Source organism: Hemiscyllium ocellatum, chromosome 18, assembly GCF_020745735.1.
Source record: "Hemiscyllium ocellatum isolate sHemOce1 chromosome 18, sHemOce1.pat.X.cur, whole genome shotgun sequence".
In the NCBI taxonomy this organism is placed as follows: domain Eukaryota; kingdom Metazoa; phylum Chordata; class Chondrichthyes; order Orectolobiformes; family Hemiscylliidae; genus Hemiscyllium; species Hemiscyllium ocellatum.
The window spans coordinates 60,362,244-60,385,205 of NC_083418.1; the positions used below are offsets into that span (position 1 = coordinate 60,362,244).

Sequence of the window (22,962 nt, forward strand, 5' to 3'; positions counted from 1 at the left end):
ATTGATGAGTTGTTGCATTTCATCTCAGGGCTGATAAACACTGCTGCCATAGTGGATTAGTAATAGAGGGAGTAAATATTGAAGGTGTTGAACCTGGTAACAGTCAAGCAGTCTGTTTTGTCCTGGATGCTGTTGAGCTTCTTGAATGTTGTTGGAGTTGCATTCATTCAGACAAATGGAGAATATCCCTCAGACTCCTGAATTGTAGGTGATGAGCATGCATCTGGGAATCAGAAGGTGAGTTGCACACTGCAGAATTCCACAGTATTTCTGTGGCTGATCAGAGTTGGTTTATGGTCAATGGTAAACCCCAGAATGTTGATAGTGGGGGAATGTTGAGTGATCTTACTGCCATTTAATGTCAAGTGATGATGGTTAGATTTTGTCTTGCTGAAGGAGACCTTTTCCTGTATGGTGCTTTTATGGCTTGAATAATGTTATCACTATTCTGCCCAAGTCTGAATTTTGTCCAGGTCTTGCTGAATGTGGACATAGACTGCTTCATTATCTTAGGAGTCACTAACGGTGCTGAATATTATGAAATCATCAGCAAACATCCTTACTTCTGACATTATGAGAGGGCAGTTCAAGCAAAAAGAAAATACATAATTACTCGAAGAAAAGAAATGACAACACTATGAGGAAAGGCTGAGAGCTAATTGGAAAACTTTACCAAAGAAAAGACACAAGTATGTTGGATTAAATAGCCTCTTGCTTCAGATAATTCGATGATTCTATGTGAAAAAAGACAGGGGACCCCCAGTTGACAGTTGTCTGAATTAGGCATGCTTGTATTACAAATGGGATCCTGTACAGGGTGAAATTTTAAAGATCTGACATACGAACATTTCCTGTACTTACAAACAGCTATTTTATACTATTCTGCATTGTGTTCCGACTTCTGTACAAAGTAACTTACAAATGGATTCAAGAATGGAACCTGTTTACAACTGCAGCTTCAACAACATTCAAAAAAGCTCAAAAGCATCCAGGTACAATGTCTCAAAACTGACAACTTTTGAGACTGATTTTGTGCTAAATTGGAGTCTCACTTGAATTAGTCAGAGATTCATTAAATGGGCCAAACTCGATTAAATGGGATCTAAGGTTGCTTTTAATGGAAGAAAAGATCCACAAAACCATTAATTAATCTGGCTGGCTATTGCATCAATGCAGAAACTAGATGAATTGTCTTGATTGGTTATTTTACTTGTTTGGTAGCAACTAAATTAGCATACCAATTTTATGAAAATGTCTGGTTTTTGGGCATCTCTGGTGTTTGGATTGCCAGATTTGAGACACTATACCTGTAAAATTATGTATAAGGATCATGGATAGTATTTAAGACAACTGTTTAATATATGAAGGTTACAACTATGTATTGTGCATCATAATTCATGTTTTTGTGTGGAACAGAATAAAATGGTTATATACTGCACTAGTAACCAGGGCCTTGGGCTAATAGCTGAAGACTGAGTTTGAATCCCACTACTGCTTTTGGGGAATTTGGTTAAATAAATCTGGAATAAAAAGCTATTGTGTTTAGTAATGATGACAATATAAATTTCTGATTGTCATAAAACTCCATTTGGTTTACTAATGTCCTTTTTGGGAAGGAAATCTGCTGTATTTACCAGGTCTGGCCTAGATATCTGACTCTAGACCCACAAGATTGGCGCATAACTATTAACTGAAATGTATTTATCAAGTTGCACAGTTATATCAAACCACTAAGGGAGAATTCATCCAGCGTTGCTCCAAGCATCAAATATAACTTAAGTTGCATATCATCCAGTGTTGGAAATGTATATCACTGTTTCATCTTCATTATTGGGTCAAAGGTTTGGAACCCACTGTCAAGTAGCTCTGTATGTGCACCTAAACAATCTGAACTGCAGCAGTTCAAGCAGGAAGCTCTTCAATACCTTGTTAAGGCGAATAGCGATGGGCAATCAACATTGGCCTACTTACAAGTATGCGCATCGACCCAAAACACATACCCTCTACCTGAAACGTTAACTCTGATTTCCCTCCACAGGTACTGCTAGACCTGCTGAGCTTTTCCAGCAATTTCTGTTTTGTTTCTGATTTACAGCATCCACAGTTCTTTCAGTTTTTGTACCTCCTATTTGCTATTGTCTTGGGGTAAAAATGGTGAAGTCTCCTGGTCAGTCAGAATCACAAGAAAGCAGCAGCAAACTGCTGCAGTATTGTGCCAAGCAGAGCCATGCCCAGCAAGTGGGGTACACTATGTTAATCTGTGGGATGAATTGTCTGAGGCAGATTAGGAAATTAAATGGGAACATTTAAGTGATGATAGATGAGGAGTAGAAAACATTTAAAGAAATACTTAAGCAAGTGGTATTTGTTGAGAATTATTAATAATGGAATTTAGCTTTTTATTGATCTGATAGATATTAGGGCAGCTGGCCTGTTGTTCCTGCTGTTTTGGATTGGACTGTTTGCAGTTTTCTAATCTGCTGGCATTTTTCTAAAATGTAGAAAAATTTAGAAGAACAAATGAATCCGTTTCTGCAGCCACTTCTTTGAAGACACCACGATAAGGCACTCAGATCCAGGTGAATTGCTAGCCTTTAGTCACGTAAGTTTGCCTTCTACTGTTTCTGTGGTAGTAATAATTGTTTGCCATTTCTTCCTGGTTTTTCATGATAATTGGGATGCTTTTAGTGTCTTCTATTCATGAAGACATCCAAAATATTTGTTAACTGTCATTAATCAGTGTTATCCTTTTATTATTTTACCACTTTTAAAAATATATTTGTAGAAGCTCCTTTTTTAAAGCTTTTTTCCCTCATTTATCATCATGTTATTTTATCCCTTTAACATTTCATTTTTCGCCCTTTGCAGATTTTTAAAATTTTGTCAACTTCTACCATTAATTTGCACAGAATCAAGTTCTTTCTTTCAACTTGATGCCATCCTTAACTTGTTAGCTTCATCCTTTTCATTGAAACTCTGTTTCTCGGATTGGATACAGCTATTTGAAGAAAAATCCACATTTGATATATGGGAGGTTTCCAAAGTCCCCTACGCTTTTTGCTATTCCACCAATCTTGGTGTCATCTGCAAACTTATTGATCAGACCAACAATGTCCTCTTCCAGATCATTTATGTATATCACAAACAACAGTGGCCCCACCACTGATTACCTTTCTCCATTTTGAGAAACTCCCTTCAGCTATTACTCCCTGCTTCCTGTTGCTTAACCAGTTCTTTATCTATCTAGCTAGAACACCCTGCACACCACGTGACTTCACTTTCTCCATTAGTTTACCATGGGGAACCTTATCAAACGCCTTACTAAAGTCCATGTATATGACATCTGCAGCCCTTCCTTCATCTATCAACTTGGTCACTTCCTCAAAGATCCACTGTCTAAACCTATCGCCCAATTCCTAAGCATCTGTGTCCCTCTGCTCCTCACCCACTCATGCATCTGTCCAGACAGACTTTAAATGAATCTACCGTCTCTGCCTCTACTACCTCTTACCGGCAACGTGTTCCAGGCACCTGCCATCCTCTATATAGGTTTAGACAGTAGATTTTTGGATTGGCTCAGCCTTGGAGGCCCGAAGAGCCTGTTCCTGGGCTGTAAATTTTCTTTGTTCGGTAGAATCAATCAGGGAACAATATACCAAAATCTACTTCAAAGAGAGTAACTTGAAAATCTTAATACAATTGGACGGGTCAACAGATTTCTGATGGTTTTGATAAATCTATTAGATTTTTTTAAAGCTCAAGGGAGAAACTGAGAATGTAGTATATTTGGACAAAGTTAAAAATCACACAACCTCAGATTATAGTCCAACAGGTTTATTTGGAAGCATTAGCTTTCGGAGCGCCGCTCCTTAATCAGATGGTTATTCAGATCAGTGAATGGTGACTTGATTTAACTCCAGAAGTAGGGGGCAACACCTCCTGAGGAAGGAGCAGCGCTCCGAAAGCTTGTGCTTCCAAATAAACCTGTTGGGCTATAACCTGTTGTGTGATTTTTCACTTTGTCCACCCCCGTCCAATACCGGCTCCTCCATATTTGGCCGCACAATAGGTGTTACACAGGGCTAGGGCTGATGAAATTGTTTGTAATATATAAAATCGTAGAATGAGAATTGGTTAACAGACAGAAAACTTTTTGAAAAGAGTCAAAATAAACACATTTTTTAGAATAGGAGTGTTTCATTGTTCTGAACTCCAGCAGAAACAAGTCCAGTCTTTCCAACCTTTCCTCATAAGATATAACTCACTCATTCCAAGTATCAGTCTAGGGAACTTCCTCTGAACTGATCCAAGGCACATCTAACAATTAATGTGGAATTTGCAGAAAATGCTTCTGTGGAGGAAGCTGGTACAATTACAGCATTTAAAAGACATCTAAATGGGTATATGAATAGGAAGGGTTCAGAGGGATATGGGCCAAATGCTGCTGGCAAGTGGGACTAGATTAATTTAGGATATCTGGACGATTTGGACTGAAGTATCTATTTCCCTGTTTTACAGCTCAATGACTCTATGATGATAATTAGGAAGGCAAATTGGTGTTGGTTTTTTTCCCTTTCTAATTTATCTCTAACATCTATTTACTGCAGTGTAGATCACCTAGCTAAAACACTGAATATTTATAAGCAGAAAGGATTTACATTTCTTGTAGAGGTGGGTGATTGATCAACAATATGCGGCATTGGGGATGACCATCAAATGTTCGTTGAAACTGCAACAGGGACAATTCCCAAGATTTCAACTGCCAGCAGTGGACCACCACAGCTTGTCCCCAATCCATGTTTGAAAGTATTCACAGAACTTCACAGCGCTGTCAGTTCTAAGATGAGGTTCTTGTCCCCGGGTATAGACACTAATGACTTGACCTACTAACAAATAATATTTTGTTCCAGAAGGATCTTTTTTGTGAAGGTTAGCAAAAGGCTAAGCTCCTGTGTCTATAGCAAGATATAAATTTGAGAGGAAATTTAGTGTTGTATCCTAAGTACGTTTAAAAATATTACATTGTTTGCATATATACAGTCAATAATTTAGTATATTGTCTGCATTACAGCACCAAGTTTGAAAGTCGATACCTTCTATATACTTGAGAAGGAATTTAATGTTCGGCAAAATAAATTACTAAACCCGTCAATCATTGTTTTTGCTCAAAACTTGAAGCTAAAAAGGTGGTTTCTGTATTGATTATCTCATACTGATAAAGAAAACTTGAAGTTAAATGCACCGTTTAAAACGAAGTGAAACTCTCTTTTATACTGCCAGCTATTCAATTAACCCCTCCCTCACCCTAGTCATTTTAATCTATGTTGTGAGGACACTTTCCTTAGCTAATCAGGAATAGTATACGTGACTGTTACTAAACTTCTTTTGGGTAAGTATGACCTTTGTATAACAATGCTTTTATATGCCGTGGTTCCTTATTTGGTAGAGACATGCACACAGTTTTTCATGTTAGGCCTTTCCTTTTGTTGAAAATAAGTAATTTTAAAAGTAGGTTCAAGCTCTCCATTTCCTTCTACTTTAGCATACTTCCAAATTTTCCTATTTTATTATTCTGTAAAGAAGGATGTCTAATTAAGTCAATGTTTTGATAAAGATAACTGCTAATAATAGTTAGATATTAACAATTAGCCTTCCTGTCAGTAACCTAATAATCTTACATTTCTGGCTGATGAACCAATGACATCCTAGCTCATTTTGGGAAGCACCTAGTCTTTTAGTTCCTCTGAGCTATTCACACAATCTGCCAGGTTTTAAACTGTCAGAGTCAGCTTGCACAGTACTTTCAAGTGGTCTCCTTTTCTGCCAAACAAAAAAACTGACCTCCTCCTGAACATGAGTTGCTTCATCCTGCAAGAATTCTCTAAGTTCATCATTGCCTTTTGCATCTGAGCATGGTTTGCTTTCCCTCTCCAGTCCCTTTTCTTGTCGGCCTATTTTGTGACTGCCAGCCACATGGCCTTTTTGTATCTTAACTTTTTGTTGGTCTGCCTCAGATCAAGAAATGCCAAGCCACATAGGCCCAGTAATTCTTATTATTCAAGAAAATCATAACGCATCCCTTTACAATTCAAACAAATTCTTAATAGCAACATTCAAACAGACCTTTGAAATGAATTAGAAATTTTCCTTTATGTACAACTTCCTAGAAAAAGTTTGTCACACTAGCGTGATTCAAGACTGTGGGTTTCTCTTTATCTCACCCCAACCCCGCCCCATTAAATCTTGTACTCTGTTTGAAAATATAGTAAGTAATTCCCAAGAAGTAGTCTTGTGCAGAATTTTGTATTATAGTGTTAGGTTATTTTTCTTGAGATTCTTACAGACGGAACTGCAATACGCCAACTTGGTGTGAACAGCCAAAATTTATTAAGCAAGTACAAGCTTTGGAGGAACGCTTAACACTCTTCACAATGCTTACGGAACCATGTCAAGAGATCTCTCTGAACCAAAGGAACAGTCCTCCCTTGAATATAAAATTTTACATCACCATCAGTAATGCCCACAAGACAACCTCCAGCTACTCCCCTATAGTCACTTGCCACTCAAGACACAATGTAGTGATTTGATTATTTCTGGAAATAATGTGATGTAAATTATTCCTCAATGACAAGATCTGGTGTCAATGTTTTTTTAACTGCAGGGTATGGTCAGAATTTTAACTGCAATGTTCTTACTGTTCTTCAATGTTCTTATCTCCTGTATAGGCGGCATAGTGGTTAGCACTGCTGCCTCACAGCGCCTGAGACCCAGTTCAGTTCCCGACTCAGGCAACTGACTGTGTGGAGTTTGCACGTTCTCCCCGTGTCTGCGTGGGTTTCCTCCGGGTGCTCCGGTTTCCTCCCACAGTCCAAAGATGTGCGGGTCAGGTGAATTGGCCATGCTAAATTGCCCGTAGTGTTAGGTAAGGGGTAAATGTAGGGGTATGGGTGGGTTGCGCTTCGGCGGGTCGGTGTGGACTTGTTGGGCCGAAGGGCCTGTTTCCACACTAAGTAATCTAATCTAATAAAGTAAATTTACGCTGAATAGTAGGAAGTGACAATGTTAATTTACTTTGAATAGTAGGAGATGGCAATGTAAATTTTTTACATTTTACCTGCAAGACAGAGAAACACACAAGGTAAAAACAATGATTGCAGATGCTGTAAACCAGATTTTGGATTAGTGGTGCTGGAAGAGCACAGCAGTTCAGGCAGCATCCGAGGAGCAGCAAAATGGACGTTTCGGGCAAAAGCCCTTCATCAGGAATAAAAGCAGAGAGCCTAAAGCGTGGAGAGATAAGCTAGAGGAGGTTGGGAGTCTACTTTCCATGCTACTTTCTCCCTACCCCCACCACCCTCTAGCTTATCTCTCCATGCTTCAGGCTCTCTGCCTTTATTCCTGATGAAGGGCTTTTGCCCGAAACGTCCATTTTGCTGCTCCTCGGATGCTGCCAAAAGAGAAACATACAACCCTACTCTGAGACTTCTAATTTTCTTGAAGGTCAGCAGAGCAAATTAACCCCTTAACGTCTCAATAGTTTGTTCTGTTGTTCATTCAGATCATGGTGGATCTGTATTTCAGTTCTGTTTACATGCCTTTGTTCCAAATTCTTTTGTAGTCAGAAATAACCTGTCACGGTCTGTTTAAAAATGTCAATTTACCAAACCTTCACAGATTTTTCAGGGAGAGTACTGGATTTTTAAGCACTTTGTGTATTCTTTCACTCTTAAATATCCTATTTATAATTTTCAGGTGACATTTTGTTCTGAATTCTGCCATCAGAGGTAATATTTTCTCTTTATCTTCCTAACTGAATCCTTTTATCGTTAAATCATCCTCTGCTGTTCAAACATGAAGGAATGCAACTTATCCTCTCAATTTAGTCCTTTAAATGCTATTATCAATCTGGTAATGTACGCAGTACACATCCCATTGACAGGATTTCGTAAACATTTTGGATATTTTGTCCAATGTCATCTCATGAAAATTAGATTTTATGATGCAGGTTAACCAGTTGCTGTTATTGTAATTCATTAATTCAATAAGTGAAGCGACTGCTCTTTTTAATTGGATATTTTGTAGGTATCTAAAAAAAACTCTTGTCCTTGAGAGGAAAGTTCCATTTTTGCAGGACTCCAATGGTCATTGCATGGTCTTTTTTAGGTTCTAGGACAGAACTCAATACAGAGGACACACAAAGCATATCAAGCATGCCCCTGGAGCCAGATAAACCACACACACACAATGTGGAAGAAGACTCTGAAAGCACTTGTCATAATAGACAGGATGATTCTGAAGCCCAGAATCTACAAAGTCGACTGAGACAGAGTACTGAAATTTCCCACAGTGGAAATACTCTTCCATGTAAGTTTGTATTCATGTATTTCTAATATAGTTTGCAAATTTAAAAAGATAATAACACAGAGGTTGTCTCATACAAAGTTTTCCACCCCATCCTGCTTAGAAACTTCAGTATTCAAAATCTACAGTGGAGCAACAGGGTGCGTTTTCGAAGCAAGCATTGTACTTGCCACTTACCTAACCAGCATGAAAATCTGTAATTTCAGTTTTACTCTTGTTAATGTTGTGGGCGGCACGGTGGCAGCGTGGGCGGCACGGTGGCACAGTGGTTAGCACTGCTGCCTCACAGCGCCGGAGACCCGGGTTCAATTCCCGACTCAGGCAACTGACTGTGTGGAGTTTGCACGTTCTCCCCGTGTCAGCGTGGGTTTCCTCCGGGTGCTCCGGTTTCCTCCCACAGTCCAAAGATGTGCGGGTTAGGTGAATTGACCATGCTAAATTGCCCATAGTGTTAGGTAAGGGGTAAATGTAGGGGTATGGGTGGGTTTCGCTTCGGCGGGTCGGTGTGGACTTGTTGGGCCGAAGGGCCTGTTTCCACACTGTAAATCTAATCTAATCTAATCTGAACTGCTGTGCTCATGCAGGTTATGAGCATATCTGGAAGTTGTTGTCTACAATAACTTGGAGATGAGTGCTTTATATAAATTTAGAGGTGCCCAGGGGAGAAAAGTTGACATTTATGTCAACATTTCCTAAGGCCAATTGTTTATGGCATCGCAGTTTTGGTTCTGAGCAGGCAAAGTAGTAATACTAGTCTAAGGGAGTACTATGACTTTCAGATGCAATGTTAGTATTGTAATGGACTACTGTCTCAGGTGGAAGCAGGACACTGTTTTGAAAAGAGCAGATGAGTTTTCCCTGATGATTAGGCCAATATTTGTCCCTCAACCAATATTGCAAAAAAAAACACAAAGTACTGGAGTATCTCAGCAGATCTTGCAGAGTCAATGGTTTGAGTCCAGTGATCCTTCCCTTTTCTTTCTACAGATACTGCCAGATGTGGTGAGTTTCTCCAGCACTTTATGTCTAAGCATTTGATTTCCATTATCTGCAGTTCTTTATTTTATATGAAAGAACAGATTATGTGATTATTATCGCATTGCTGTTTTTTGGTGCTTACTGAGCACCATTTGGGTGCCATGTTGCCTAATTACAATGGTGACTGCACTTCAAGCATATTTCATTCACTGTAATGTAACTAGAGCACATAGGTTTAAGATGAGAGGAAAAGGTACCTGAGGGGCAACTTTTTCCACACAGAGGGTGGGTGTGTATATGGAACAGGCTACCAGAGTAAGTGGTAGAGGCAAGTACAATTACAACATGTTAAAAGACATGTGTGGATCTCCAAGGTACACTGATATGATCGATGTAGAGGGATATGGGCTAAATGCAGGCAAATGGGATTAGTTCAGTTTAGGAAATCTGATCAGCATGGATGAGTTGGACCAAAGGGTCTGCTTCCATGCTGTGCATCTTTATGACTATATGTAAGGCAACCTGTGGTTTGAAAGGTGCCACATAAATGCAGGTCTTTCTATTTATGTGAAGTCCCATTATAAATGGAATACAAGAATGATTTGAATAGAACAATTTTGGAAGTAGAATGTTATGATATTAAAATTATATTTTTACAAAACATTTAAATAGATGTTTAAAAGACATGAGATTGGTGCTAAATATTTGACACACTTATATCCTGAATTTACTAACCTGAATCTATGTTTCAACCACAGCTGCATGTCAGGAGCTAGACCTGATGCCTCTTGAGTTGCTTTCACTACTGAAAGTGATCTCAATGTTGTGTAAAATAAAAACTCAACATTCATGTTCCTTCTAATTTCATCTAACCGTTCCTGCTGCTGTGTGGATCTCCAAGGTACATGTGCAGCAGCAGCTGCCGCTTCTGGAAGCAGAAGCTACGAGCATGTGTGTGGAATGCAGCTTAGTGGAAACATTCTGCATGATCATGTGTTGTGAGCAAAATGGAGTAAATATGGTATTTCCTGTGCTTCTAGCAGTACCTCCCAACTTGGTTTCTGTAGAAGAGCTGATTGAGGCAGAAAAAGGAGTCTGTAATATGGCTCTAGCCCATGAGATTGTAGTTGATGAAAGTTTTGTTATCAAACAGCGTGATCTACCAGAGAGCAGGTAGGCTTTTTGAACAGAGTAGAAGTGCTTATTTTCTATTTTAGCCCTTTTAATCTGTGGAGACAGACTGTATATGTATTAGTTCATTGTTAGATACACCCAACCTTGTGATAAATGATTCTTCATTCTTAATTTTATATTTGAATTTTTCTTCTTGTTGCATGAACTGAATGAATTACATATGATTTATTAAATATGTTAGGAGCAATTTTAACTTTGAAAACAAGTGGTTTGGGTAAAATGTTCAAATGTTAAAAACTCTTAAAACTGATTCTAACTTGTCCACTTCGGCGTTTGATGGAGACGGGGTCAAGGGATGGGCAGCTACTCCCAGAAGGCGAGTTAGCAATTGAACTATTATAATGAGGCTGGCAATCTCAGATTGAACCTGTTTTATAGTTCGCTGGTCATCCCTTACAGCTCAGATCAGAGTGGTGCTGGAAAAGCACAGCAGGTCAGGAAGCATCCGAGGAGCAGGAAAATCAAAGTTTTGGGCAAAAGCCCTTAATCAGAAATCCTGATGAAGGGCTTTTGCCCAAAACATCGATTTTCCTGCTCCTCGGATGCTCCTGACCTGCCGTGCTTTTCCAGAACCACTCTGATCTAAACTCTGGTTTCCATCATCTGCAGTCCTCACTTTTGCCTATCCCTTACAGCTTGGGATTGTGAGGACAGCTTCAAAACGAAGACTTTGTAGCATTGCTCATACACTCTCGTGGTTGGGAACTCCTACTGTGTTTGCTATTGCCACTGCAAGCTTCTAACCTGAAGTTGCAGTCTGTTGGACTGGAAGCCAAATTTATCAATCAGGCTGTTGCCTCCCAGTCCCTCTCCTTTGAAATTTTTCTGGACTCCTCTTCCCTTTTGGTAAAGGTCTCCACTCCAATATAAGACAAATCCACAATGGCTGACCTTCCATTCAGAATATGAGACCTTGCCTTAAAAGCACCACTTATGAACGTTTGTGGATCTGGCAGCCCATTATCTCCATACTCTGCATATATAAGTTGGAGGGTACCATTTAATTCTAGCCAGGGATAGGCAAATTTGATATAACTACCTATTTACTGACCTCAGATACCTATGCGACATCGCTACTTTGTTGCTTTTCTGTATAACTTAGCCTAGAGTTTCAAATAAACCTCACTCTGTACTGCAGCTTCCCACATGATCTCATAGTTTCCAGTCTTTGCTGCACTTGCTTCAGAAGCCTGCATTAAAATTTATCCACAATCTAAAACTCCTAGAGTTACCTTTCCCTTTCTGCATAACTGTGTTCATCAGATACCAAATGTTTTCTTATCTAGTTATTTGTTATTGATTTGTATTAAAATATTTTAATGGAGAGAAAATGTACAAATATTGAAGTACATAATTGGTGTGGGTTTCCACTTGTACCTGGTTTCGCTACAGTGATTGTAGGCATTTTTCATATTCAAAATAATCTGTGGAAACCAATATCTAATTACCTTGCATCAGGGACCTGTCACTTAGTAGCTTTTTTTAAATGGCCAGATCAACTATTCCATATGAAAACTCAGGCATTTGTATTCAGTTAATGATAAAGAATCAGGCATATTCATAGCTTAATCAGTTAGCTTGGCTGATATCTTCTGCATAAAGCACTGTCTAAATGTGAGTAAGCTACTATCATACAATATATGTTATGCAGTCATTCTCACAATAAGCCTACAATTCCAAATATATCTGTATAGTTTTGAGAAAACCCTTGAAGACATTATGAAGAAGGCTTTCTGGGACAGTTTACGGGCACAGCTGAATGAAGATCCACCAGTTTATGACCATGCTATTAAGCTTCTAGGTGAGATTAAAGAGGTAAGATCTTATTTCAGGATTATTTTACCTACATTTAATCTTGAAAATGTGATCCTTTATTGATTACTATTTGGGAATATTTAGTATCACAAGCACCTCCTAACTTTTGTTGACTTGCCCACTCTTGTTTTCTTGAGGAGGTGTTGGCAGAATGTAGAGAGGATTTAGTATTGCAGTTTCTCTTCCCATAAAATCAATTACTGAATTTGAATTTTTATGACCAACTAGTAGTTTCATGGTTATTTTATTTTGTTGCTAGCCTGTGTTGATGTATATATGGTTTTCAGTTCACTTTTAAGATGTGAGTTTTTCTGGTTTTGTTGTTAATCCCTGTTTGTTCATGGGAAGGTGGTGGTGAGTTGCTTTCTTGAACTGTTGTAAGTCCATTTTGTGAATGTACAGAGAGGGAGTTCAGGTTTTTGCCTCAGAATTAAACATCGAATTTATATTAAATTTATTTTTACAATTTGCCTCAATGATATGAATTTGGGCTCCTTGCTTGGTACCATACCAGTGCTGGCACATTGCCTGTATTAATAGGAATTGAGCACAAATTTTCTGTTCCATATGGAAAAACTCTGGCTGACAAATGTTTTAAACATTACAACTACCCAGAAGAAGGGAGATAGCAAGCAATTTAAACTCTCCTTATTCTCCCACCAGCTTGAACCCACAAACGCAGTCCACCCCTTGCCCTCTTCACTGCCTCCCCTGCCAAGTTAGTCAGGCAAAACCTCACTAATGTGAGGAAGAGAGATGACAGTGGTAACATGGACACAGCCCAAAATCAGTAACTGTAATATTATTTTTCAAATCTTTGGAAGTTTGTACAATTGCCTATTATAATAAGTTTTCATTGAAAGGAGGTTGGAACTTTATTATTAAGCACATTTTGATAAGTTGGAGTTTGCATCCTTGAAAGCGAGTTTGTGTGGAATTTTTTTTGAAAAATGAACTGAATGGCTTACATTCTCACCTGTATTTTATGACAATGTTAATAGAATATAGGAATAAATTAATTCTTGGCAAGGTTCAGCGATGCGGGCAGTTCCTGATGAGGGGCTCTTGCCCGAAACGTCGATTTCGCTGCTCGTTGGATGATGCCTGAACTGCTGTGCTCTTCCAGCACCACTGATCCAGAATCTGGTTTCCAGCATCTGCAGTCATTGTTGTTACCTTTTTGCTTCAGCGATGTGAGATTAAGGCTTCAGTCTGTGCAGTGCATCCTGGAGTATTCCTCAGTTTTCTTTTTGAACTACTGTAAATTTTGAATTATGGAGGTCATTATTGTGAATAGCATGATTTATAAAACATCCATTTTGTCGGATCAGGAAGCTGCCTGCCTAAATGGGTCTATGGATAATGAACTAAATGCAAATGTGGCCCTGAGCCACAGAGATAGGGAAAGTCTCAATTCTATCATTTTGCATTCCAACAATCTCGGCTCAGATGGACACAAAACAGCAGTTTGTTTAATAATTGCTGCATTGGAAGGGGCATAAATATCTTGAGAATTTACAGTGATGTTTTATAATATTCTATCTGTAAAATCTTTGTGTATATAAGCAAAGGTCAAAATTGATCTACATAGTCCAATAATCTAGATTTTTCATTGTATAACGTAAAGCCATTTAGCAGACATAATGTAGAGAAACCCAATGGGAGGCAAAGGTGATAAGATGAATACAGTTGCTATGTGGTGTTAATAAAATGCTGCTGAGGCAGCTCTGTAAACTTCACTAAATGGTTTAGTGTGTGATAACACATTGAAAATGTTTGAAGCCTTAATTTTGCTGATATATTAGTTTAATCTTCTAACTTAATAAACATTACTTCCTAGAGTCTCTTGTCATTCTTGCTGCCGGGTCATACCAGGTTAAGGAATCAAATCAATGAGGTTCTGGATCTGGAGCTCATAAAGCAAGAGGCTGTGAATGGTGCACTGCACATCCCGAAACTAGCTGACTTTATCATCGGGATGATGGGAACTCTCTGTGCTCCTATCAGGGATGATGATATTAAGATCATCAGAGGTATCACAGACGTGGTGGAATTGTTCAGGCAAGACATGCTTTAAAATTTAAAACCTAGCACTTTGAACAAGCTTTTCATCATCTGATTTGATATGTCCTTATGTAGCTTGATGTCATACTTTGTATTATTGTACTTCTGCGAAGTGCCTTAGAACATTTCAGTCAGTCACACAGCACAGCAGAGGCCCTTTTGGCCTATCCAGTCGATGCCAACCTATCTACACTAATTCCAATTTCCAGCATTTGGCCCACAGCCTTGAATGATATGACATTTCAAGTGCTCATCCATGTACTTTTATGAGATTAAAAATATGATGTAAATGTATGTTGTTCAATAACATGCTGGAATTGTTGATTCAATCCTGTCACTTAAATCTCCAACCATAAATAAAATGAGCTTAGGCCTAAAACGTTTTAATTAACATCTGCTTCTTTCATCATGAAGCAATATGTTCATGAATTTCCTTATTTGAAGTGGCCTATTGCTATGATTTATTATCTTTAATTTAAGTATTTATCTATCGTTTTACCAACTGGATGCAGTGTAGAATTAGAAGATCCTGTATTTTTAAAATTTATTCTTACGTGGGACAAGGGTGTTGCTGGCTGGGCAAGCATGTATTGCCTATCCTTAGTTGCCCTTGAGAAGGTGGTGGTGAGCTTCCTCCCTGAACTGCTGTAATCTACCTGCTGTCTGTTTTCTTGACTATGGATGAAATTTCTGTTGCTTTAAAAAGTGCACATAAATGTTAGAAGAATGCATATCCAGCATGTTAAAGAAATTGCCAACTTTGCGGTGGTTCCAAATGAATTGTAGGTCTTTGACTCCATGCAGTATTAAAAGACTAGACATCTGAGACATAAAACCCTGGCAGTATTATCCAATTGTGAATGATCATTAATGCAATAGTCCAGTTGTATCCCTTTCACAAAAGCAGCTTTAGATTGCTCTGAAGTGATTGTACTCTTAATTGCTCAAAATATACTTTTATGAAGCTTACTTGCCAAAGACTGTTCTGTATTATGATTGTGTTTTGTCCTATTTTTTGATCTCAGTGGAACATGTCATGATATCATGATGCCCAGAATTGTGCTCTTAATAGCCACAATTCTGGATTAGTGGTGCTGGAAGAGCACAGCAGTTCAGGCAGCATCCAAGGAGCAGCTCCTTGATTTCGCTGTTCCTTGGATACTGCCTGAATTGCTGTGCTCTTCCAGCACCACTAATCCAGAATCTGGTTTCCAGCATCTGCAGTCATTGTTTTTACCTCTTAATAGCCACAATCCTACTGTGAAAATCACAGATTGTAAACCATGACTTTCTCTAAATTGTGTTTTGTATATACAGGGAGATTTTTGCAGTGCTGGATTTAATGAAACTTGACATGGTGAATTTTGCTATTAGCAGTATTCGACCACACTTAATGAAACAGTCTGTTGATTATGAACGGAAGAGTTTCCAAGAATTCTTTGACAAACAACATGGTAAGAGTTGAAAGATTCTTCTTAAAGATTAAGTTATTAAAAAGGAATTCATTTTTAAATTTTTTTGTAAAAAAAATAAGTAAACATGAATTGTGATAACATCATTGGAGAAACTGATTAGGGAACCTTGGAAGTGAATTAAGATTGCTTTTCCAAGCCAGCTCTTCATATGGTTATCATTGATAATAGAGTGACTTACATGGTAATACCAGATATTTATTCGGAATTTTAAAAAGAAAGATTGATTAATGATTAGAAATCTATGAAGTATTTCTGTATTTTTAATTTTCTATGTCACATTTGAAAAGAAAGAACAATGCACTGTGTCAAATCTTGGAAATGACACAGACCTCTCATTGATAATTGTTTGAATTCACCATTGCTTACTTAACAGCAGATAGGTATTGTTGCCTTGAACTTTACAGAGTATAATGCTGCTAATGATCATCTATATCAGCGAATTTTCTATAAGAGGAAAGAATACACATTTAGATAACAACTTGTGTAACTTCTGGATGTCTTAAACAGGTGAATCTTATTTTTTGGCTAAGTATCAGTTTTAGGAGAAAGTGAGGACTGCAGATGCTGGAGATCAGAGCTGAAAATGTGTTGCTGGAAAAGCGCAGCAGGTCAGGCAGCATCCAAGGAACAGGAGAATCGACGTTTCGGGCGTGAGCCCTTCTTCAGATTCCTGAAGAAAGACTCACGCCCGAAACGTCGATTCTCCTGCTCCTTGGATGCTGCCTGACCTCCTGCGTTTTTCCAGCAACACATTTTTAGCTAAGTATCAGTTTTGTCGAGTTTCACAGAGGATTTCTCTCCACAATACCTGTTGACTTTTCTTCCCACATCTCACCAAATGCATGTCATTAACTACTTACCCTGCTGAATGCCAGGCCCCCTTTTGATTCCAGCCATATTCTACGATTGCCATACCCCATACACGAAATAAAAAGACCAAATACATAGAAACAGAAGTAGGCCATTCAGTCTATCGAATCTGATGAGATAATGGTTGATAATCTTTAACTCCACTTTCCTGCCTTTTCTCTATAATGTCTGATTCCCTTACTGATTAAATATCTGTCAATCTCAAACTTGAATATGCTTAATGACTTGGCCTGTGGTAAAGAATTCCACAGTATCCTCTGAGAGAAGAAATTCCTCCTCACCTCTGTCTTCAAAATGTGATCTTTTATTCTGAAATTGTGCCCTTTGGTCCTAGATTCTCTGACAGGGGGAAACATCTCCTCTCACTATTTTCTATTCCAGTGAATATATACAATCTACTCAATCTCTCGTCATAAGACAGCCCTTTTGAACCTGTTATCAGTGGAGGCAACCTTCTCTGGACTACCCTCCAATGCCAGTTTTTCTTTCCTCAGATAATGGGCACAAAATTGTTCACAGTATTTCAACTGTGGTCTAACCATTGTCTTGAGCAATTTTAGCAAAATTTCCCTACTCTCATATTCCATTTTATTTGAAATACAGGGCAACATTCCATTTGCCAGCTGAACTTGGATGCGAGCTTTTTGTGATTCATGAATAAGGACTCCTATATCCCTCTGTTCTATAGCTTTCTGCTGTTATATCCATTTAAATAATGCTCCACTGTTCTATTCCTGTCCAAATGCATAATTTCACATTCCACAAGTTATATTCAATCTGCCAATTTTTTGCCCACTCATATAACTTGTTCACGTTCTATTGCAGACGCTTCGTGTTATCTCGCCACTTACCCTTTATCCTGGTGCTGCTGCCATGTGTAAAAGGCTGTTTTATATTATGCAAATCATTGTTCATCCAGAGTTGCCCTGGTTCTGGACATTTCCCTTGGATGTGGTAGACAAGATAAATTTAATGCTTTGTGGGCAGGGTCCTGGTAGACACGGTAGTGTAGAGACAAGGATTTTTTTTACTTGGAACCATCAGGGGAGGCTACAACACTAGACCATGCCAGCCTGGCCAGTGCCGACTTTCTTTCCTGGAGGAATGCATGGTACTGTAGGAAGAAGGCCATTAACCATCTTCAATCTGCCAGTGTAAATGCTTTACAGACCATGGAGAAAGTGAGGACTGCAGATGATGGAGCTCAGAGTCAAAACGTGTGGTGCAGGAAAACCACAGCTGGTCAGGCAGTATCCAAGGAGCAGGAGAGTCATTGTTTCCTGATGAAGAGCTTATGCTTGAAACGCCGACACTCCTGCTCCTGCGATGCTGCCTGACTGGCTGTGCTTTTCCAGCACCACACTTGTTGGTTTTAACGCCGACTCAACACAGACATCTACTATAAACCGACTGACTCCCACAGCTACCTGGACTACACTTCCTCCCACCCTGTCCCCTGTAAATACTCCATCCCATATTCCCAATTCCTTCGTCTCCGCCGCATCTGCTCCCAGGAGGACCAGTTCCAACACCGCACAGCCCAGATGGCCTCCTTCTTCAAGGACTGCAGATTCCCCCCAGACGTGATCAACGATGCCCTCCACTGCATCTCCTCCACTTCCCGCTCCTCCGCCCTTGAGCCCCGCTCCTCCAACCGCCACCAAGACAGAACCCCACCAACCTCCGTATACAACGTATCATCCACCGTCATTTCCGCCACCTCCAAACGGACCCCACCACCAGGGATATATTTCCCTCCCCTCCCCTATCAGCGTTCGGCAAAGACCACTCCCTTCGTGACTCCCTCGTCAGGTCCACACCCCCACCAACCCAACCTCCACTCCCGGCACCTTCCCCTGCAATCGCAGGAAATGTAAAACTTGCGCCCACACCTCCACACTCACTTCCCTCCAAGGCCCCAAGGGATCCTTCCATATCCGCCACAAGTTCACCTGTACCTCCACACACATCATCTATTGCATCGCTGCACCCGATGTGGCCTCCTCTATATTGGGGAGACGGGCGGCTTACTTGCGGAACGCTTCAGAGAACACCTCTGGGACGCCCGGATCAACCAACCCAACCACCCCTTGGCTCAACACTTTAACTCTCCCTCCCACTCCACCGAAGACATGCAGGTCCTTAGACTCCTCCACCGGCAGAACATAACAACACGACAGCTGGAGGAGGAGCGCCTCATCTTCCGCCTGGGAACCCTCCAACCACAAGGAATGAACTCAGATTTCTCCAGTTTCCTCATTTCCCCTCCCCCCACCTTGTCTCAGTCGGTTCCCTTGAACTCAGCACCGCCCTCCTAACCTGCAATCTTCTTCCTGACCTCTCCGCCCCCACCCCACTCCGGCCTATCACCCTCACCTTGACCTCCTTCCACCTATCACATCTCCATCGCCTCTCCCCCAAGTCCCTCCTCCCTACCTTTTATCTTAGCCTGCTTGGCACACTCTCCTCATTCCTGATGAAGGGCTCTGGCCCGAAACGTCGAATTTCCTGTTCCTTGGATGCTGCCTAACCTGCTGTGCTTTAACCAGCAAAACATTTTCAGCTGTGATCTCCAGCATCTGCAGACCTCATTTTTTACCCGAAGGTTTTAAAGACCATGTCTATTTAAAACTTTGGACTGCAATGAGAATTTTTTTTTAAAAAACATGAATTTACCAGGATGGCTGCATAATTTCATGGCAAGGAAGTTGATAACTATTGTGAATTCTGTTTTGTGGCTGTTGTTCCTGTAATGTGTACGTGGTCAGGAGCTGAGGAGTTGTTTACAATTGAAGATGATAAGCTATCAGCTAGCTGACCAGCTTGGAACTGGAAACAAGTTCTAGAGACACAGACAGAGAGAAGGAGAGAAAGACATAGAGTCATAGAGATGTACAGCATGGAAACAGATTCTTTGGTCCAACCCGTCCATGCTGACTAGAGATCCCAACCCAATCTAGTCCCTCCTGCCAGTACCCAGCCTATATCCCTCCAAATCCATCCTATTCATATACCTATCCAAATGCCTTTTAAATGTTGTAATTGTACCAGCCTCCACCACTTCCTTTGGCAGCTCATTCCATACACATACCACCCTCTGTGTGAAAAAGTTGCCCCGTGGGTCTCTTTTTTTTCTTTTCCCTCTCACCCTAAACCTATGCCCTCTAGTTCTGGACTCTCCGACCCCAGGGAAAAGTCTTTGCCTATTTATCCCATCCATGCCCCTCATGATTTTGTAAACTTCTATAAGGTCACCTCTCAGCCTCCAATGCTCCAGGGAAAACAGCCCCAGCCTGTTCAGCCTCTCCCCATAGCTCAAATCCTCCAACCCTGGCAACATCCTTGTAAATCTTTTCTGAACCCTTTCAAGTTTCACAGCATCTTTCCAATAGGAAGGAGATCAGAATTGCACACAATATTCCAACGTGGCCTAACCAATGTCCTGTACAGTCGCAACATGATGTCCCAATTCCTAAACTCAATACTTTGACCAATAAAAGAAAACATACCAAACGCTTTCTTCACTATCCTATCTACCTGCGACTCCACTTTCAAGGAGCTATGAACCTGCACTCCAAGGTCTCTTTGTTCAGCAACACTCTCAAGGATCTTACCATTAAGTGTATATGTCCTGCTAAGATTTGCTTTCCCAAATTGCAGCTCCTCGCATTTATCTGAATTAAACTCCATCTGCCATTTCTCAGCCCATTGGCCCATCTGGTCCAGATCCTCTTGTAATCTGAGGTAACCTTCGTCGCTGTCCATTACACTTCCAATTTTGGTGTCATCTGCAAACTTACTAACTGTACCTCTTATGCTCACATCCAAATCATTTATGTAAATGATAAAAAGTAGTGAACCCAGCCCCGATCCTTGTGGCACTCCACTTGTCGCAGGCCTCCAGCCTGAAAAACAACCCTCCACCACCACCACCACCCTCTGTCTTCTACCTTTCAGCCAGTTCTGTATCCAAATGGCTAGTTCTCCCTGGATTCCATGAGATCTAACCTTGCTAATCAGTCTCCCATGGGGATCCCTCGTCGACAGCCTTACTGAAGTTCATATAGATCACGTCCATCGCTATGCCCTCATCAATCCTCTTTGTTACTTCTTCAAAATACTCAATCAAGTTTGTGAGACATAATTTCCCATGCAGAAAGTCATGTTGACTATCCCTAATCAGTCCTTGCCTTTCCAAATACATGTACACCCTGTCCCTCAGGATTCCCTCCAACAACTTGCCCACCGCCGACGTCAGGATCACTGGTCTATAGTTCCCTGGCTTGTCCTTACCACCCTTCTTAAACAGTGGCACCACGTTAGCCAACCTCCAGTCTTCCGGCACCTCACCTGCGACTATCAACGATACAAATATCTCAGCAAGGGGCACAGCAATAACTTCTCTAGCTTCCCACAGAGTTCTAGGGTATACCTGATCAGGTCCTGGGATTTATCCACCTTAGAAGCAGGTGCCATTGTTCTCCTTTACAAAAGTTGCCTGTTACCTGCAGTATAAAATTTAGTCCAAATTTGAAGAAAGCCTTTCTTGCAGCAGTTGCTGTGAGCTGACTTTGGAATTGATAAATCAGAGATATTTTTAAGTGAATCAGTTACTGTGTACTTTTTACAAACCAGTGGAAGCACCCAGAGAAAGACATCTGATCTACAAGGTGTCAAATCAGCTGAAGAAGCATCATCTCAACATTGGAGCCATTGTCTATTTGTCTGTGAGAACATGAGAGAGGAAAAGGAGTATTTATAAGGGAATTAGAGTTTTAATTAACATTGTATTATGCCAAAGATTTTATAGTCTATTTACTTACAGTAAATTGTGTTTAGGAGGGAAATCCGGCCTATGCTTTCTATCGTTCTCTACGTGAAATTCATGTAAACAGCGAACTGTGCAAACCTTAAAAAATCATCAGCATTTGGTACAAGCAGGGTTCAGTTTGTAACATGCTACTCCAATGGGTCATAACAGTTCTACCATCTTCAGTCTAATACCCCAAACTCAATCTATCTCTGCAATTGTACCCACCTCCCAGAGGCTCATGCTCTGCTAGTCTCACTTGTCACTCACCCACTGGACTTGCAGCAAAAGTAACAGCTGTGCCACACACATTGATCTGTCTTAGTACTTGCCTCTCTCACCAGCAAGAGGAAAACAGCTTGGACAGGTAAAAGAACTGAGAGGTTCAAGATAGGTGGTGAGCTGCCTAACATCAAATTTCTCATCCTCAGAGTCATGAGGAGAGGATCCTGACTCTGACAGCTCTAAGTGACTGACTGGATGTATCCATATCCCTGATTAGTATCAGAGGCTGCCCTTCACTTACTGTGCTTGCCACTCCCTGCACCACCCCCCCCAAAACTAAAGACTAACTTGCTTGAATTGACTGAGAACTGCTGACAACCATGATTAGCTTCCTGTCTTTGTATCTGCACTAAATGGCACAACAATGCAATAGTTCTGTGAGCCTGCTATCTCTGACTCAATAGAAAGTTGCAAAAAGGAAGGGCATGGCAGCGATGCGGTGAGCATCAAGGTAGACTCAAAGTGAGTGAATGCTAAGAGAAGAAGTGAACAGTCTGGAGATACAATCTTGTTCAATCCATGAGCTGAGTGCAACGTGTCTTTCCTGCAGCATTACAGTGGTAGTTGCCATTGCTTTGTGAAGTGCAGCTTTGAAGAGCAGAAGCATCCTGTAAATGGATTGGTGATGTGCCATGAGGATTCTTAGATTGGCAAGTGTTGGATGCCATGTTTGTGGACATGGAATGGATGTGATAAATGCCTACATAGTGTGTTTTAATGTCCAACCTTGAGGCCCTTTGGAGCAAGCAGTGAGCTGATGTCATAAGGTACATGCTTCGCCTCTCATGTGGAGAAATCTATGTCTGATTTGCTTACAGTCGATGATAGGATAGAAAACTGCATGTTAATAAGATGACATCTGTAGTAAATGAAGTTGTTAATTTGCAGTAATCATCTTTAATAGGAAACTCACCATTGCCTAGTGAGAATCTTGCCTTGACGCCTAGAATTTAGTTGAAGGCTGCAGCAAGCTGTTCCTGATGTCAAGATAGGCCTTGTTGGATAATTCATGCAGTTCTACCACTTTTCTCATCATGGCCCACATTGTTCAGGCCCCTATTAGATTCTTCTAAAGAGTTTTACAGCGAATGAAGTGTAGTCACTATTGTA

The 22,962-nt window shown here is 40.4% G+C and overlaps 1 protein-coding gene across 6 annotated transcripts in view; it reads left to right on the forward strand.

Moving 5' to 3' along the window:
* The first annotated feature begins 2,500 nt into the window (after nt 1-2,500).
* tcp11l1 (t-complex 11, testis-specific-like 1) overlaps nt 2,501-22,962 on the forward strand; it is a 28,453-nt gene continuing 7,991 nt past the window's right edge. Inside the window, exons 1-7 of one of the 6 annotated variants that reach the window (XM_060839066.1) lie at nt 2,507-2,602; nt 7,753-7,784; nt 8,164-8,364; nt 10,380-10,512; nt 12,228-12,348; nt 14,189-14,409; nt 15,730-15,866. In XM_060839066.1, coding sequence (XP_060695049.1) covers nt 8,211-8,364; nt 10,380-10,512; nt 12,228-12,348; nt 14,189-14,409; nt 15,730-15,866 — 766 coding nt within the window. In that variant the 5' untranslated portion in view covers nt 2,507-2,602; nt 7,753-7,784; nt 8,164-8,210. Of the gene's footprint in view, nt 2,603-7,752; nt 7,785-8,163; nt 8,365-10,379; nt 10,513-12,227; nt 12,349-14,188; nt 14,410-15,729; nt 15,867-22,962 lie in introns of those variants that run through there. The other 5 variants (XM_060839069.1, XM_060839068.1, XM_060839065.1 and 2 more) reach the window with 5 other exon arrangements.